The sequence below is a fragment of the Dendrobium catenatum genome, unplaced genomic scaffold (genome assembly GCF_001605985.2).
Source record: "Dendrobium catenatum unplaced genomic scaffold, ASM160598v2 fragScaff_scaffold_156, whole genome shotgun sequence".
NCBI classification, from domain to species: domain Eukaryota; kingdom Viridiplantae; phylum Streptophyta; class Magnoliopsida; order Asparagales; family Orchidaceae; genus Dendrobium; species Dendrobium catenatum.
In genome coordinates, this window is record NW_021318618.1 from 2,908,743 (window position 1) to 2,926,913 (window position 18,171).

Sequence of the window (18,171 nt, forward strand, 5' to 3'; positions counted from 1 at the left end):
TTGAGGCCGCCTAATTCCTCTTCCTATGAGGACAAGGAAGTCTCGACCAGCTAAACAATATGGACAATTGTACATGGATCACATAACGGTTTGGGTCATAATTTGAAATGACAATTGTTTTAATACAAATAGTAAGCTATTTTAAAATTATAATTTTTATTCAATGGGGGTACAGAAAACCAACTACAAATACTATATACAATCCGAACAGTAAATACTCAGTACCAATTTAATCAACCAACATACAAAGTAACATAAGCTCATTATTCAGAAAAAAAAAAAATTTTACATCAAAATTTCAATTGTAATCATCTCAAAATAAATTGAAAGACTATAAGATCCATCATAATCAAATTTAGATGGATATTTTCACCAAATTTTTTGATGAACCACAGAATTTCTAAGAAAACTCAAAAAAAAATATATATATGTTGATATTATTGATTTAATTGAAATTTATGAATGTTGAGAATGAAGGTAACTTGAACAAATTATTTACAAGAAATAATGCTCTACTTTTTTCCAATGGGAAAATACAGGGAAAAGAAACTATGTTGGTATTGAAGCATATTTAGCTTCCAATTGAGATGTGAATCGAGAGTGAGTCCAGGCCTAATATATCCATTTGGTATATGGAGGAGAATTTCATCCACTATCCAATGGTGCTATTCTTCTTCATAGAAAGTGAACCAACTCCAGCGGCTGGGAAAATGTACTTGTCTTGAAGTTTCTGCCTGTTTTCGGCCCACCAACTTTCTGCTCTCTCTTCACTGAACCGTTTACGGCTGTACATAAAGAATATCCAAAAAAGGCCAAAACATAGGTAAGTAATTCAGTTGGTGTGTAAGTTAAAGCAGTAGATTTTCAGATTTTTAAACAAAAACAACTGAGAAATGTTTGACACTAAAATTATTCGTCATTTTAGATTAACAAGGGAAAATTTGGCTGAGGATCTCTTGGCCAAATTTTTTATTAAGATGATCTCAGAAGTATTAAATTTCTTTTAAAATGAATGCAATATAAAATTTGATTGATTCATTATATATTGCACTCATTTCAAAGTAAACCTAACTATTTTGTGATTATTCTAACTAAAATTTTGGTCATGATAAATTTTGAAGTTATTAGATTTATTTTGAGATGAGTGTAATATAAAATTTAACTGATCTCTTATATGTTGCATTCATCTTAATATCAATCTAATAACTGTTTAGAGAATCTGATTTTATTTGTTTTCTTCATTAACAGGCAAGCGACATTCTGATTAATAGAACTTCGCAACGAGTATATTCTAAACATATATATCATGTAATTTGCAAAAGCACATGCGGAAAAAAAACTGCATAGACATTGCAGTTAGCACCTTACACAGCACCCAACAGAAATGAATAGGAGATTTATAAAGGCAACCTCAAATAGTTAGACACGACTATTGTTGATAATCGTGATATTTTAACCATTAAAATAATCTGTTAACTATTGATAGAAAATATGACATTTTTAAAGAATTAATAAAAATGAAGGTTTACAAGATTAGCATGTCTTTGCTTTTAAGTGCAAACTATATAAAATAAAAATTATTTAGCGTTGCATATGCAAAATATTTATTTAATTAAAAAAAAAAAACATAATGAAAGACTATATATTTTTGATAAATTTATTAAAAGAACTATCAAGCATTGCAATCTATGAGATATATAAGAGATGCGTATGAAAATAAAGCTAATAAATATTAGCCCATTTCAGTCATATAATACAGAATAAATTTGAAAACTTGTTTGATCTAATATAGCTTTTGTACAAATCATATTATACAATCCATTAACCATAAGTTGTGGGATAATAGCCTATTTAGCATAAATTAAGAAATTTAGATTTAAAACATAATATCTAGGGAGGAAAGAATAACATTGTCAAACCTCCGTTATTTATCTTTTCAAAAATTTATAGTCACTACTCAAAATTCACTAGACTTTAAACAAGACATATTTACAGTTTATGCAATTTTTTCTTTTCTTCTTCATCTTCTTTCATTGTGTTAATTTTAATTTTGTATTTTTTTTCCTATATTATTTCTTTGTAATTGTCTTATGTTGTACTTATATCAATAACTAATTATAAAAATATGCTTTTAGAAAGAAAAAAAAAAGACACTGTACCTGAAACGTATCTTCTTGAGGATCTTTGCACCACAAGGAGAAGATGAAACGGTTATATACACCCCTGCCTCAGCCTGTTCAACCCACTCTACCCCTTCTGAAGTATCAGATGCAATAGATGGCAATGAGTCGCTAATATGCCCATTTGAATCTTGGGAATGCTTGCTTAAAAGATGGTTGAGCCTAGTTCCACTTAAATTTAACTTCAATTCGTTGGAGGCATATGAGACATCAGAGTGAGAGTGATCGTTTATGCATACTTCAGGTGCCCTTTCTGCCATATCCTTCAACTGCAAAACGTTAAACAAATAAATCAAAACCAGAACAGCGTGTATGATGAGGTAGTTCATAAATATCTGCAGCAAACAGATAGATGCTAAACTAATGTGAATATTGAAGAAAGTATGCAAGTTAGACAAATTGATTCTATAACTCACATGCACGCAATTAGCAAATTGAAACTTTGTAAATTAAAGACATAAGAAAAATATGGACAGTAAATTTCTTACTGACAAATAAAATAGTAGTACATTCTCGAATTTATAAATTAGAAATCCCATCAAACTAGATAAAGACTCAACTAGAGTGTTCTCATATAAAAGAAAAGTAATTACTTGTGAGGTAAGAGACTTGATAACTTCCTCAGCGGCCTTGCATTTTGCATTTTCCTCCGCTGCTTTTGCAATAGCTTCTTTCAGTTCAACTGATTTTCTCTCAAATTCAGACTCCATATTTTGAAACTTCTGTGTAAGACACTCAAGCTGCAAAGGAGTTCCACAACACCTAAACTAAATAAATTCAATAAATATGTCAAATGATAATATGTCAAATGCACAGTATGAACAAAAACCCGTTTAGCAGGGATTTTTTCCTCATAATACCTGCATGACGAATAGAAGTTCTAACAAGGGGCCAAAAGTGGTAGTCAATCATGACAAAATGGAAAACAGGAGGAGCTCAAAGGGGAGAAAGTCACCTTCACGGCTTGCGAGCTCCTGTTCTCACTCCCGATCGAAATGTTGTAGCTTCCGGTCCTACGGGATGGGAATGCCGTCGAAGGAGCGCAGTCGAACAGCCAGAGGGAGTCGAAGAAGCGATCGAACGGGAGAAAGTTTCCTTCAGAGCAAGCGAGCACCCGTTCTGGCTTCCGATCCGACCCGACCGAGAAGGGAAAGTCGTCGAATGAGGGAAGTCGGTCGGAGGAGCGTGGTCGAACGGCGTCGGAGGGAGTTCGGCCGGCTCTGGTCGTGGAAACAGAGGGAGGATCGGACAGAGAGCTTGCGGGAAGAGAGAGCCGAACGTGAGAGAGCCCCGCTCTCTCATTCCCTTTGGCTTTTTAACGACGCAGGAGCGTCGTGTAGGCGACGTGGGAAGAGCGTCGAGATCGTGCGAGTGACGAGGCGTCGTGGCTACGACGTGCGGGAGCAGGGAGCAGGTAGGGATTTTGATTTTATTTTTTTATTTTTGATTTTTTTTTTACAGCAGGTCAACAGGGTGAGGAACGACAGAAAGACCCAACTTGGATACCATGCTGGAAGAAGCAATATTTATGCAGCTACCACTATCCAAGATGACCTTACAATTCTTGTCTTTGATTTTGGTGTAGGTGTGGAAAATCGCGGTCCTACGCCAGTCATCCGTGGGTGTCGGGTGTGATAGCGCACATCTCACCACGCAGATAGGAAAGGTATCCAATTTCTGAAGGCAATTGAGGACTGTAGTGTCGTCATCCTCCTCGAACTACTCGCCTTCATCCTCGACCTGGTGGATCTGTCAACCTCGGGCTAGAGTTCGTCTTCAGTAATCTCCTCGATGATCGAGACTTTATAGGGACTGGAGCACTGAGAAGCGATATGCCCATACCCCTGGCATCGAAACCACTTGGTCCCAGGACTGGACCGAGGGGTATCCGGGGTGGGAGGTTTATTCCTAAAATCAGATCGAGGTGCAGGATGACCCATGTGTGGTCGGGTCGTGCTCCCATAAGTAGGCCGGGGAGCAGAAGTGTGAGTGGAACTACCAGACGGTATGTAGGAGGACCTAGAGTCATGTGAACGACTCGAGTGCTGTGAACAGGTCTCCTCTAAATCAAGCACTAGTTTGTAGGCATTTTTCAGTGTAGTGACATTCCGGGCAAACAGCTCATTGTGAAGATCCTCACACAACCCGGTTCGAAACATAAACTAAATTTGCCCGGGGGTGGTAGAGGTCCCCCCCTTGCAGGGAATCAGGAAGACATCAAAGGAGGCGATGTACTCCTTAACTGGTTTGTTGCCTTGAGTCAGCCTATTCCACCTATCCAATAGTCAGGGGAAGTACGAGGGAGGTAAGTACTTCTGTTGAGTTCCCGCTTCATGGATGACCAATCATTGATGGGGTAATCATTCCTAGCTTCCCTAAGGTTCTCTAAGTTGGCCCAAAATTGGTTCGCCCTACCCGTGAGCTTCATCTCCGTAAAACTAACCTTCCTAGCCTCGGAGATGTTATACCGCTTAAAGAAACTATCCATACATTTGACCCAGTCCAGGAAGAACTTGGGATCGAGGGTGCCATCAAAGGTAGGAGTGTCAACTTTAATATTTTTCATGAGTGGTATATCAGGATCATGACATGGGTCATGTCCATGGTAAGAAACTCGATGATTGGCACGATGTTGCCTCTCATCCAGGTAAGCGTCATCCCCATACATAGAATGTGGTCTAGATAAGCTGTAGGGAGTAGGATGCTCTCTAGCTCGTTCAAGTGTGTCAAATCGCTCAGTGGTGTTTCTACGAAGAAGCTCAGTTAGGTCGGCTTGGTTCTCTTTGAGTTGCTGGCTAATATTATTCATTTGGCATACCAACAAGTCTAAAGTCCTTCAAGGGTAGACACTAGGGGACACTTGGGGGTGAAACTAAGTAGTGGACAACACTTAAATGCAAGGGTAGACTCTCTACAATGTCACTAAATGGTGCAGGAAATGTTTGGACAACAACTATAAGTGTCTCTAGGCAACTAGGGAAGTTGTTATAATGAGGGCAACACCTAAATACCTAAAAAACAAGCCTTAATGCTCACTAAATGAGTGCAGAATTTTCTGGACAACAAACATAAACGATGATTAAAATGTTTTAAAAGATGCTATGCATGTGGAATTAACTAAGCATGATTACAAAAAGCCTTAGGATGATTTATAGCATGAAAATCCTAAGCTAAGCATGCTCTGATACCAGATGATGTAGGACTACAATGCTCGCAATGGTTTTATTAAGAGCTTGCACAACTTATTGATTAGAGAAATAACAAATAGAACTATTAATGAATAAAACGATGAATCAAAACATAAGAGCGGTCACTTTCATTTAGGCTAAGTTGCATATCAAGAGATTTGAATCATCAAAATATCCTAGGAAAAACAATATCATGCAAAGTAGTAGCCTTCAATGAAAATCACTAGTCTAACAATAAGATTAGAAAACAAATGAATGCGCTCAAATCCCTACGTTTACTAAGCTTAGCAAAATCGGGCAAATGCGACCTTCATGACTACAATCAAATCACAAAGAAAGGATTAGACTTAAGAAATACGAGAAGATGAAGATTAGAAAACCTTCGTCAAGGATCGGTTGCAATCCTCCACTCGACGATCTCAAGTTGCTCTTCAATAGCCTCAACCAGGGTGTCCAAGATGCGCTCCACGTATTCTTCTACGGTGTGATCGATGCGGGGATTGAAGTCGAAGAAGGTCGAATGCAAGATGCAAACAAATTTATGTTCATCGTAAGAGAGACCGTAATCAAGATCCGGATCGGTCATGCATGTCTTTGAGATTGAGTTGTTGACGACGATCGTTGATGCCTCCCTTGAAGATTCCTTTTGAGGTGGAGGAGATACGCTAGAGAAATCAAGAGGTATAAGGGAAAAGAGGTGGCCGCCCAAGAGTGAGAGCAAGGTTAAGGCTTTTGGTTCAGATTTTGGGAAAAGAGATGGAGGAAATTTTAATTCAATACTTCCTAAGTATTCTCTTAATTGAGAATAATTAAAGGAAGAGAGAAAAGGCAAGAGGGGGGGTCGCGGCAAGGGGGGTGGGGGAGGATTTATTTAATTCCATAAGGAGAGACTCCCTTTTGTAAAGAAATTAAATCAATGAGGATTTCGGCCAAGGAGGGAATATGGGATTTGAAATTATTTTCAAAATAAAGAATTGGGTTTAGGAAAGATTTCCTATCCCAATCCCAAAGAGGGGGGCCGGCGGCATTAATGGGGAGGAGGGCTTTAATCAAGTGTTTAAAGCTTGCTAAATTTAGGTTTAGGAATTAGGAAAGTATTTAATTAAATCCAATTTGAATTTGAAATTAAAATAGATTTAATTTAGGAACTTTCCTAAAATAATTTGGTAATTTAGGAAATATTTTAAATTTTAAATTGTTTGAATTTGAATTCCAAAATCTGTCCAAATTAGGCAAGGGAAAGCAATGGGGAGGGGATCTAGGGCCGGCGGGTTGAAGGGGTTACGGGTATGGGGGTGGAGGCTAGGTGGGAATTATGTGGAGTTTGGTGGAGAGAAGGGGAAGGGCTTGGGGAAGGGAGAAACCATGGGTATGATGTTGGCCGATGATGGTGGAAGGAAAAAGGAAGAGATACGAAATAGAACCTCGAACCCGACTCGTCTAGGTTGGTTGGTGATACGCAATTCTCCCTCTCCTAGGGATCTCTCTCCGATTTTTCAAGCTCTCACAATAACTCATGCAAGGGAAAGAAATATTTTATTCAATCATTCATTAACTTGCAAAGAAGAACAAGGGGGCTATAAATAGCCTCTTACAAAGACTCAAACATAAAGGACGACAATGCCCCTAGAGCTTACATACGACAACCCTTAATAAAAGGGTACAATTGGAAACTAATAAAGCAAATACAATAGGACATCATAAATAAGAAAATACATAAAACAAATCAAAAATACAATGACTAAATCGTGGCCGTAGATCGACGACCACGTCTCTGATAAACCTTCCATGATCTGATGTCCCCATCACAGATACGTGCAAAACTAATGTGAAAATTGAAGAACTATAACACACATGCCCGCAATTAGCAAATTGAAACTAAATTAAAGACATATGAAAAATATGGACAGTAAATTTCTTACTGACAAATAAAATAGTAGTACATTCTCAAATTTATATATTAGAAATCCCACCAAACTAGATAAAGACTCAACTAGAGTGTTCTCATATAAAAGAAAAGTAATTACCTGTGAGGTAAGAGACTTGATAACTTCCTCAGCAGCCTTGCATTTTGCATTTTCCTCCGCTGCTTTTGCAATAGCTTCTTTCAGTTCAACTGATTTTCTCTCAAATTCAGACTCCATATTTTGAAACTTCTGTGTAAGACACTCAAGCTGCAAAGGAGTTCCACAACACCTAAACTAAATAAATTCAATAAATATGTCAAATGCAAAGTATGAACAAAAACCCGTTTAGCAGGGATATTTTCCTCATAATACCTGCATGACGAATAGAAGTTCTAACAAGGGGCCAAAAGTGGTAGTCAATCATGACAAAATGGAAAACAGGAGGAGCTCATTTATTTCTCAACAACAACAACAATAAGAAGCCTTTATCCCATTACATGGGGTTGGCTACATGAATCATTTTTCTCCATTGTGTCCTGTTAAGACTCACATACTCATTCAAATCTATTAAAAAAGCCATTTCTAATATTCTCTAATAAGTCTTTTTATCTCTACCTCTACCTTTCTTAACATAGGCCAAATCTAATACATCTACACTCCTAATCGGGTCATCAGAAGGCCGACGTTTTATGTGTCCAAACCCTCCAAGGATACTTTCTCTAATTTTATATGCCATTGGAGTTACTCCAACCTTTATCTACCATACAACAGTCATCATGCGATTTTTGTTAATTTGGAGAATGACTGGCATCTACCCGACAGATTCGATATGAATCACCGAATGAAAGCCATTTGTCCTTGCAAAGAACGAAGCTTGCAAGGGGATTTTAGTGCTAAGGCAATAACACTAAAGAAATAATAGATTAATGAATAATGACAATTAATTATATCTTGAAAATTCCTTTTATACCATGAAAATTAACGACAAAGATGATTTTAGTGCTAAGGCAATAGCAAAGAAGAAATAGAAAGCAATCATATTATTTTTGTTAATCTTGAAAATTCATATGATCAGACACCACAAAATTAATTTGATGGGAATTGAAGAGATGGAATGTGTTTCAAAGGTAAGCAAGACTAATTAAAAATATTATAATAGATTAATGAATAATGTTAGCAACTGTTGTGAAATTAAAGAATTTCCAAACATAATAGGATTACATTAAATATTAACATTTCAGCATCACAAAAAAAAAATCTAATTATGTACAAATCTCATTGCAAACTCTCATATTATAAAACATCCAAATATTCAAATCATAGATGCGCAGAATTGACTTGAAGATCATCTGAACAACATTTTAAGCAAATTTACGGTCAAAATGAGCATGATAAGATGAACCTAACAATACTAAGAACTCCTTAATCCAAATCCAAATGAGCCTAAATCAAACACTGAAAATATTATTGAAATTTTATAGGACCATTTAAGGGACCAAATTATCGTTGAAATTTGCATGCTTATAGTCAAAATAAACATCTTGCCGAAACAAATCTAATAAACTCAAGTTCTCTCAATATTTGATATCATTAAGACACTAAGATATCTAGAAAATACTACATAACCAATGTGATCAATGGTGGAGTGATTTGATTTATAGTCAAAAGAAGTAGGATGCTCCTCCAAAAAGCTATAAATAATCTACTCTTTTTTAAGGGAAGATTAGAGCCTTAACACAAGGATTATGAACCACAAATAACTATAAAAAAATCTAATTAGTTCAAAAAGGGGTAATCAATCCCATTTTTAAAGGAAGAATGGTGCCTCGTAGTAAGGATTATGAATCTTAAATAGCCCTCCTTGAATCTTATTCATACAAACAAGAAAATTCAATCTTGTTTTAAGAGGAATGGAGCCTTACTATAGGAATTATGAATTTTGATCACCTCTTATCGAATTATGAATTTTGATCACCTCTTATCAAATCTAACTAGTCCAAATAAGGATGGTCTCATTTTAGAGGAGGATCAAAGCCTCATTGCATGGATTATAAACCTCGACTGTCGTTCACACTTATGCCTATTGTAGTTCAATTTTTGTCTCTTTTTAAAGAGAAAAATCAAGACCCAAGAAGGAAAAATTCAATCTCCTCTATGCCATTTGGAGGGATTTTTATAAAATTTGGATGAAACAAGAAAAAGAAATTTTCTAAAAGTTTTTGGCCAATTTATTCACTTCTAGAGAAAAAATAATTATTTTTATATTATAATTTTTATTAAAAGATATGTTTAAATAAATGAAAAAAAGCAGGGTCAATTATACATGCGTGCCTTTGGATATAGTGGCTCCATTACCACCATTGGTTATCTAGTTGTTGGGCGTTCTCCAACATTTTCTAATCTCCTAGGGTTATTTAAGTACCAAACTTAATTTTTGCACTTTCAAAATTTCAGCAATCATCTATAAGCAACTTTGAGCAATTTTGGAGAGTTTTAGATAAAATTATGTAGCAATTTGTGTCTCAAACAATGTGTCACTTAATTGAATAATGAAATTACAATGAATGCTGAATTGCATGGTTCATAGTCTTGAGGGGAGGTCCATACTGACATTCAAGGTGTTGGCACCTGAATTATTTTTGGACTTTAAGGTTTTGATATCGAAAAATAAGGGACAACTAATACATCTTTAAAAAAATGATTATCCACAAATCTCTATGCAAAATTTAATGTCTCAAAGCATCTAATGTTTAAATTACAAACTTTCATAATTGACTTTGAGATCATTTCAACTTAATGTTTGGCAATCTTATAGTTAAAATAATATTCTTGATAAGACAAACCCAATGATACAAAAAACACCTTCATATAAGTCCAATGATCTAAATCAAGCACTAGAAGTATTATTGGAAAGTGTTTGTGACCATTTGAGTGATCAAATGACGTTTAAATTTTATGTGATTACGGTTGAAATGAACGTCACTATAAAATCAATCTAACTAGCCTAAGATTGTTTAATTATTGAATCATTAAGACAAAAAGATATTTAAAAATATTAAATGATCAAAGGGATCAACTCCGACTATATGATGGTGTGTCAATAAATAGACCCTCTTTTTATAAATTTGGAGGATCTGTGATAGGATATTGGTGGAGAAAATTCCTGGACTTAGAGAATTTCATAGCTTTAGACATCAATATCTAACTCTGACCATCAACCAAAATCAGTGCCCCCATTGTCACGAAAAGCAAATGCCCACTGGCAACCAACGCTAACACTCATCAAAGCCCAACACTAGCCATCGCCTAATGCCAAAGCCTACCATTACCCAACGCTAACACATGTCACCTAAAACCTACCAATCTCCAATGCCGATCAATTATAGACATTCAACGCATGTCTTCCTAGTCACCATTCTCCTCACTTGTAAAGAGAATGACTAAGAAAACCACTAATTATTGTCCTATGTCTAGCATGCCTAGTCAAATGTCATTCAACACCCACTAATGTATGATGTATGTCAAATAACAACATTTAAAGCCTTCATTATTGGTTATTGTTCTCCCATCTTATAAGAAAAATAACCGAGTAGTACATTGACTAAAATTGATGCACAACATTCAAGGCAAATCTTTGTTTCTCACTCTCCAATATCTAGCATCTGTTAGCCACTAACATCTGTATTCTTCGTCACGGATCCACTCTTCTATAAAGAGAATAATTGAGCGAACCAACGATTATCACTTGGCATCTAACATTCCTAATCGGTCATTTTTTTTATACATGGTAATGATCTATACCTTACATGCCAACATGTGACAACCATCTTTTTTATTGCCTAATCTTTCCTCCTATGAGGAAACTCAGGAAAGCGATCAAGATGACCAACCAACATAGCTCTATGACAACTCAAGCATCTCAAGGCTCCTACTTATCTTCCCATATTCATACCTATGACATTGTATTTTTGTCTTCCCCGGTATGAGGAAAAGCAACATTTGTAATATCCTACTCATATTAGTGGAATCATTTTAACTAGGTTAGATCCTTTGATTTTTCTTCTTCTCAATTTTCACATAAAATATATTACACCTTCTAGGAGCTGCTTTTAACTTATTTTTGTGCATACAAAATTTTGTTCAATGCTAAAATGATAAGTTCTATTTACCATCACACATGTTTCAAAGCACGATAAAGATTAAGGTTATATCTTTTTCTAATGGTAATGATGACGCTTACTTTAAGTAGAGTATCTACTATATGAAATTTGCAATAATACTTGGTGTGATAATTTTAAATATTATGCATTTATTATACAAAAGATATGAATATTAACTAAAACATAACATCAAGAGTTAAATTTTAGAATTAATATGGATAAGTATCTTTGGAATATTATGTGATAATATAATATCTTGCAACATAAAAGTAAATTATAAAACAACAATTATATTGGCTATGCTATATGGATATAAGAAGTCATTAATATCTAAGTTGATGTAACTGAAATGAGAATTGTAGGTTGACTGTATTCCAAAACTAAAGGATGATAAATCTGGAAATGAACTAATTAAAGGCATAGTGGGATTAACATTATTAAAAAAGGTAATGAAATAATAGATTGTCATTTAGTCATAAACAATGGAAGGAAGATGTACCAATAAGATATGCATATAGAATTAATTTGGACTGATTAGAAAAAAAACTTGTAGATCAAAAGTAAAATAGATAGAAGCTAAGTAAAAAGTTTTACTTAAAAAAAAGTTTATCTTCCATGTATCACTCGGCAAGAATGAGTAGGCAAGAAAATTTTATAAAGTTCGCTCAAAATAGTTGCAATAAAGTTAATGATAATAATTATAATACTTTTTTTCTTATGAAATCAAGACAAGAATTGGGTGTGTTGGTTTGTGGATGGGAGAGCTGTGAGTGGAAATAATACCATTGCATTGGATAATAAAGGAAAAAAAAAGATCTTAAGAGTGTGCATGTGTAAAGAGAAAGGCAAAAAAACACATAAAAACCAAGGCAAATCACATAAATGGAATGGAATAACATCTCCTCATAAGATCACAATGTAAAAAAAAAAATAATCATGTGTAGAGAGCGAGGAGAAGGACAAAAGAGGGAGAGAAGGCTGAGAGTAAGTGTAGAAGGGAAGAGAGGAAAGAGAGGGAAAGAATGAGCATGTATATGTTGGGAAAGAGATAAAAAGTTAGAGAAAGAGGGAGAGGAGGAAGGTAGGGAGAAAGGAACTGTGTTAGTGTTTGTGTCTGATGATAGAGAGTTGTTCAAGCTAATATTGATGAGAACAAAGCCAAAAGACAAGCATGTTACTCAATAAGACCAGCTGAGACTCAGCAGTTAAAACTGCAGCAAAATGATCCACAACACTTTTCAATAAGGGTAATGAAAGAACCAGGTGGTCTTTGACACTCGCATAATATGCTTGGTTTCTTACCATGTAGTCATTAGTCAGCAAGCAAAAGATCTTTATCACACAATCTTATTATTCGGTTCACATTGAGTTTCTGAAACTGTGATTAAGAATCAAAAGCCAAGATAAGAAAAGCTGCATGAGATCATTAGTCAGTCAAGAAAAATGCTTAAATGAAACTAGCTTTGATTTTTTTTCAAATGAAACTATTATAGATCTGTAAGATTAGCTTCCACAACAAATTTAATGATTAAGTTTTTTGCAACTAAATAAGTTGATTGATTATTGCTGATAGCAAAATACGTATATCCTTTCTGACTATTATTACCTGCAACTTCAACTGAGCAACTTCCTCTCTTAAGCTTTCATTTGTCTTTTTCAATTCATCAATAGGCACTTCAGCTGATACTAAACCAGTTGAAATGGTTCCTGGGAGCAATGAAACTAAGGAAACTCCAAGTGGAAACATTGATCGGCAAACTAACTGTGAACCAGGAACAGAAGCAGAGCATTTAGTAATCGGAGACCTGATTATAATATTTTTAGATTTTGGCTTCTGTATGTTTCCTCTTTGGAAGCATTCATTCTGGACAAGGGACATTGGGTTATGATTGCTTTCTGATTTCTCACTCTGCCTTGGGTGCCTACTTTCTCCTTTAAAGGAACTAGCAGAAGAGTGCCTCGAAACTACCATCTCCTCAGCCATCTGAGTAGATATGTGACGTTGACTTGCATTTTGTTGCTTTAAAACAAGAGAATGAATTCCAGACTCGGACTTCCTTAGCTGGTTATAGCAAGCATCACACACACGATATTGTTTATGAATGTTCGGTGCTAAGGCTGCTCTAATAGACTTTCTGCTGGTGCAAGATTTGCAAAAGACTTGAGCACAGTTATAGCAATTGTGGCGTTGTCTTCTGAAACCAAATGGAAGATGACAACCAGAACATACAGATCGATCAATACCTGAAATCCATTTATGGAGACAGATAACAGCAGTGAAATTTGAACCACAAGCAACACTCTTAACTTGCTTATCTTTCAAGGCCTTAACAAGCGTAGGTATATCACGGTTTTCATTATCTCCATGGCCGAGCTGGCCATTTGTCCCCTTGCCCCAGGTGTAGACTTCATTTTTTGAGGTCAGCACAGCAACATGGTGAGAACCACAGGATATCTGCTCAACAATGCTATCAGAAAGTTTTCCTTCCACAACTGTGGGAATATTTCCATTAGCTTGTGGGTTCCCTATCTGCCCATAAATAGTACTTCCCAAAGTATAAACTCTTCCAGAAGCAGTAAGCGCAACTGTTATATCATCCCCACAGGCCACCTGACAAATATTTCGCTCAGTCAAAGAAACAACACATGCTGGAACAAGCCTGTGTTCTTTGTCTCCATGTCCAAGTCGACCTTCATCTCCATCTCCCCATGTGAATAATTTTCTGGAGATATAACTGTCAGAATCTGTAGGTTGTGATTCCATCTCCACAACTGCAGCAGTGTGCCAAACGCCACAAGCCGTGCTGATTGTTCGCAGCCCTATTAAAGCTTCAACTTCTCTTGGTACATTTATGCTTGTACGGTTTCCATGACCTAAAGCACCAAATGTTCCATCACCGAATGTGAAAAGCTGACCCAAAGATGTAACAACAGCTGTGTGCCACGGTCCACAAGACACTGATGACACATGCAGAGCTCCCATCTGACCAGTCACTAGCTTGGGAACCCAATGACTAGCCTCGCTCCCATGCCCTAGTAGACCGGAGTTATAAACACCATCACCCCATGTATATAGATCTCCAGAAAATGTTAGTGCACAAGTATGATACTCACCGCATGCTACAAACTCAACATTCATACCGCTCAAAGCATTTACAAGCTTTGGTTGTGAAACATCAGCATCTATTGCATGCCCCAGCCTGCCACCAGATTCTTCACCCCAAGTAAAGACCTCTCCTTGTTTTGTAACCAAGGCTGCATGCTTACTACCACAAGCAATACTGTTAACATCAAGAATAACTGTTGATTCCAATGCTTTTGGCAAAGAAGCATCACTTTTAGCACCAAGCAACCCATCGCCAATACTTTCCCCCCAAATAAAAGCATCTCCTAATGTATCGAAATCCCTGTGGCCTGATCCATGGCTTGAGGAGCTTACAGCACTAGACAAACTTACCCTAAAATTTTCAGATGTTGAACCACGGCCATTTGAGTTGTCTGCAGATGCGGCTGAACTCAGTGAGTTACTGACTGAATCATACTGAAAAGAACCCGTATGTGCAGTATATAGGATGACATCAGAAAACACGCTCCCAAAACCATTCGCTGGAGGATTCAAAGCAGAAAGACCAACTGGTTGTCTATTTTCAGGGTTCTGAAAAAGGAAAAGGAAAAAAAAAAACAACATACATAATTATCAAAGATTCTATCTGGACAAAATCTTCCAGTCATCGGACTATGAAATGTTCTGTAAAGATAGATTGTACTACTAACAAAGGGTAGGTTCGATGGAGACTGTTTGTAACTAGTTGACTTTGAACTACTTGAATCAGATAATCTGTCCGCTTTTGATTCCAATCTCTTCAGGTGGTTTCTACAAGAAATCAATGCCTTCAAACCAACATACCATACTTCTGCTTCATCCTTGTCCTTGCATATCTGTCATAGGATATAGGACAAGGAGAAGTAATTGACATTATCAAAACATAAACTTGAAACAAATGCTAACAATATCAAGGATATAAATAAGGAAAGAAAAACCAGGGCTAACGACACCCAACAAAAGCAGATGATGATTTCAACAGCAAAATCATGGCTAGAACAAATATACTAACCAAGTCTAAAGATCTGTCCTTGTATATAAGGGAAAATGATTGATACTCCTTGTCAGGCTGAGGATAACGTTGAAATATTGCCTGCAAAACAGTTTATAAACATAGGTCATGTATTGAATCTTGTGTGATTTCTCCCTACAGTACTACAAAATGCTTGAAATAAAGAAACGAGCTTAAGTCAATTCGCAAGAAACTTCTTTCCAGATGAAACGAGTAATATGAAATGAAAAATATGGGAGCATTAGTCGGCACAAAATTTTACATTTATCATAATGTATAGATTCATATAACTAAAATTTAATTTATCAACAAAATTAATGATTCCAATGTATGTTAAACAATAATTCTTGTACAATGAGATGGCAAGGTATCGCTAGACTGACTTGCTAATGAAAGATGTTTCTGTTATCCATCCGTGAGTTCATCTTTGATTTTTAGAGAACTGCCGTCAAAATGGTTTATATCAACAAAGGGAGTGATCTGGTTGAAGTGGATGAGGTGCAATGCAGTGGGGGTTGCCCCATTTGAAGGTGAAATAAATTTCCTACTAGTTTAGGGATATTAGTAAAATTAAGTTTAAATGTGGTCGCTGCATCATATAAATTATGCTTCAAACCACATCCTATGATGAAGTCCCAAGAAACTATAACGTGCATGAACCATGTGGATTTTTTTTTATTTTGTGGCTATTTTAAAAATAAAATGTGATGCACAAGATTGTGCGAATTATAGAGGGATTAAGTTAATGTGGCATACTTTAAAACCATGGGAGCGAGTTATGGAGCGTAGGTTGCAGCGTGAACTAATGTTTCTCAAAATCAATTTGGATTCATGCCAGGTAGGTCGAATATGGAAGCCATACATTTATTAAGAGGTTTGATGGAGAAATATAGAGAAAATAAGGAGGATCTACATATGATATTTATTGATTTAGAAAAAGCATATGATAAAGTTCCAAGAGAAGTGCTATGGAGAGTTCTTGAAAAGAAAGGAGTTAATAATGCTTATATTCAAATCATTAAAGATATGTATGCATGAGCTATTACTTGTGTTCAAACACTAGGTGGTTTGATCAAGTATTTTCCTATTTCGGTTGGATTACATCAAGGATCAGCATTAAGCCCATATCTTTTTGCTTTAGTCATGGATGTTCTCACTAAACATTTGCAAGAGGATGTACCTTGGTGTATGCTTTTGTTGATGATATTCTTCTTATTGATAAGACTAGAGAGGGAGTTGAAGGTAAACTTGAATTATGGAGGTCAATCTTAGAGTCTAAAGGTTTTCGCTTGAGTAGATCTAAAACGGAATATATAGAGTGTAATTTTAGTAGTAATAGACCTAGTGAGGGGATTGTGACTTTGGGCGATCAAGTTATTAATAAGAGTACACGTTTTAGATATCTGAGATCTATTGTTCAGAGTGATGGTGATATAGATGGGGATATTATCAGCAGAATTCAAGTTGGATGGTTAAAGTGGAGGAATGCATCGGGCTTGTTGTGTGATAGAAAAGTACCCCTCAAACTTAAGGGAAAATTCTATAAGATGGTGATGAGGCCTGTAATGATTTATGGTGTCGAATGTTGGCCATTAAAAGAGAAGCATAATACTAAGTTAAGTATGGCATAGATGAAGATGCTCAGGTGGATGAGTGGCTTTACCATTAGAGATAGCATACGAAATGAGCATATATCTGAAAAGGTTGGAGTATCTCCAGTAGAAGATAAGATTAGAGAGAGTCGCCTTAGATGGTTTGGTCACATAAAACGACGGCCTTCCGATGACCCGGTTAAGAAAGTAGATGTATTATATTTGACTTATGTTAAGAAAGGTAGAGGCAGACCTAAAAAGACTTAGTTAGAAAATATTATGAATGACATTTCTTTATTAGATTTAAACGAGAATTTGACTTTTAATAGGACACAATGGAGAAAAAGGATTCATGTAGCCGACCCCACTTAGTGGGATAAAGGCTTGTTGTTGTTGTTGTTGTTGCGGCTATTTTAAAAATACGTGCTCCTTTTATCAAAGGCCCAAAGCAAGGAATAAGTTATTAATTATGAGGCTTATATTCTTCAGCAGCTAACAGACATGCCATGTCATTGCTTAAGAGAAGTTCTTAAAAGACAACTGAAATGTTAAATGGTGAAGGAACTTGTTGACCTCAATAGCTGCTCCAATGTCAAAATGATTAAACACGGCAAAACGACGAGCAAAAGATGCGCTTCGCGCAAAAGCTATCTCAAACATATAAACTAAAAAGTACAAATCGACCAAATGACGTCTGTTCACGAAATAGATACACCAACGCATTCGAGATAACATAACAATAAGATTGATACCATATTAGTTGGTTTCTTTGCTTAGTGAAAAACAAAAAAGATTCGTGCACACATGAGGTGACGACACGACATTGATTTGCAAGAACAATGAAAATATACAAAAATAATAATAATAAAATCAAATTAATATTTATTATTTACACCCAATTTTTCTACATTCTAGAATTTTGAATATTTTCATGATTTGTAATGGGTAAAAATAGGGACTGCACTTCAATACAATCTTAAAATAACTTGAGGCTGTAAATTGGCCTTTGAAATTAATTTAGAATTTCTC

General features: G+C 35.9%; 1 protein-coding gene across 9 annotated transcripts in view; it reads right to left on the reverse strand.

Annotated features, from left to right (window-relative positions):
* Nucleotides 1–410: 410 nt before the first annotated feature.
* The window catches only part of LOC110094033 (PH, RCC1 and FYVE domains-containing protein 1), a 33,156-nt gene continuing 15,395 nt past the window's right edge, over nt 411–18,171 (reverse strand). For 3 of the 9 annotated variants that reach the window (XM_020819142.2, XM_020819147.2, XM_020819146.2), the window contains 7 exons: nt 15,551–15,631; nt 15,210–15,374; nt 13,042–15,090; nt 7,396–7,569; nt 2,774–2,947; nt 2,160–2,449; nt 411–785 (listed from right to left, as the gene is read on the reverse strand). In XM_020819142.2, coding sequence (XP_020674801.1) covers nt 653–785; nt 2,160–2,449; nt 2,774–2,947; nt 7,396–7,569; nt 13,042–15,090; nt 15,210–15,374; nt 15,551–15,631 — 3,066 coding nt within the window. In that variant the 3' untranslated portion in view covers nt 411–652. Of the gene's footprint in view, nt 786–2,159; nt 2,450–2,773; nt 2,948–7,395; nt 7,570–13,041; nt 15,091–15,209; nt 15,375–15,550; nt 15,632–18,171 lie in introns of those variants that run through there. The other 6 variants (XM_020819144.2, XM_020819143.2, XM_020819148.2 and 3 more) reach the window with 6 other exon arrangements.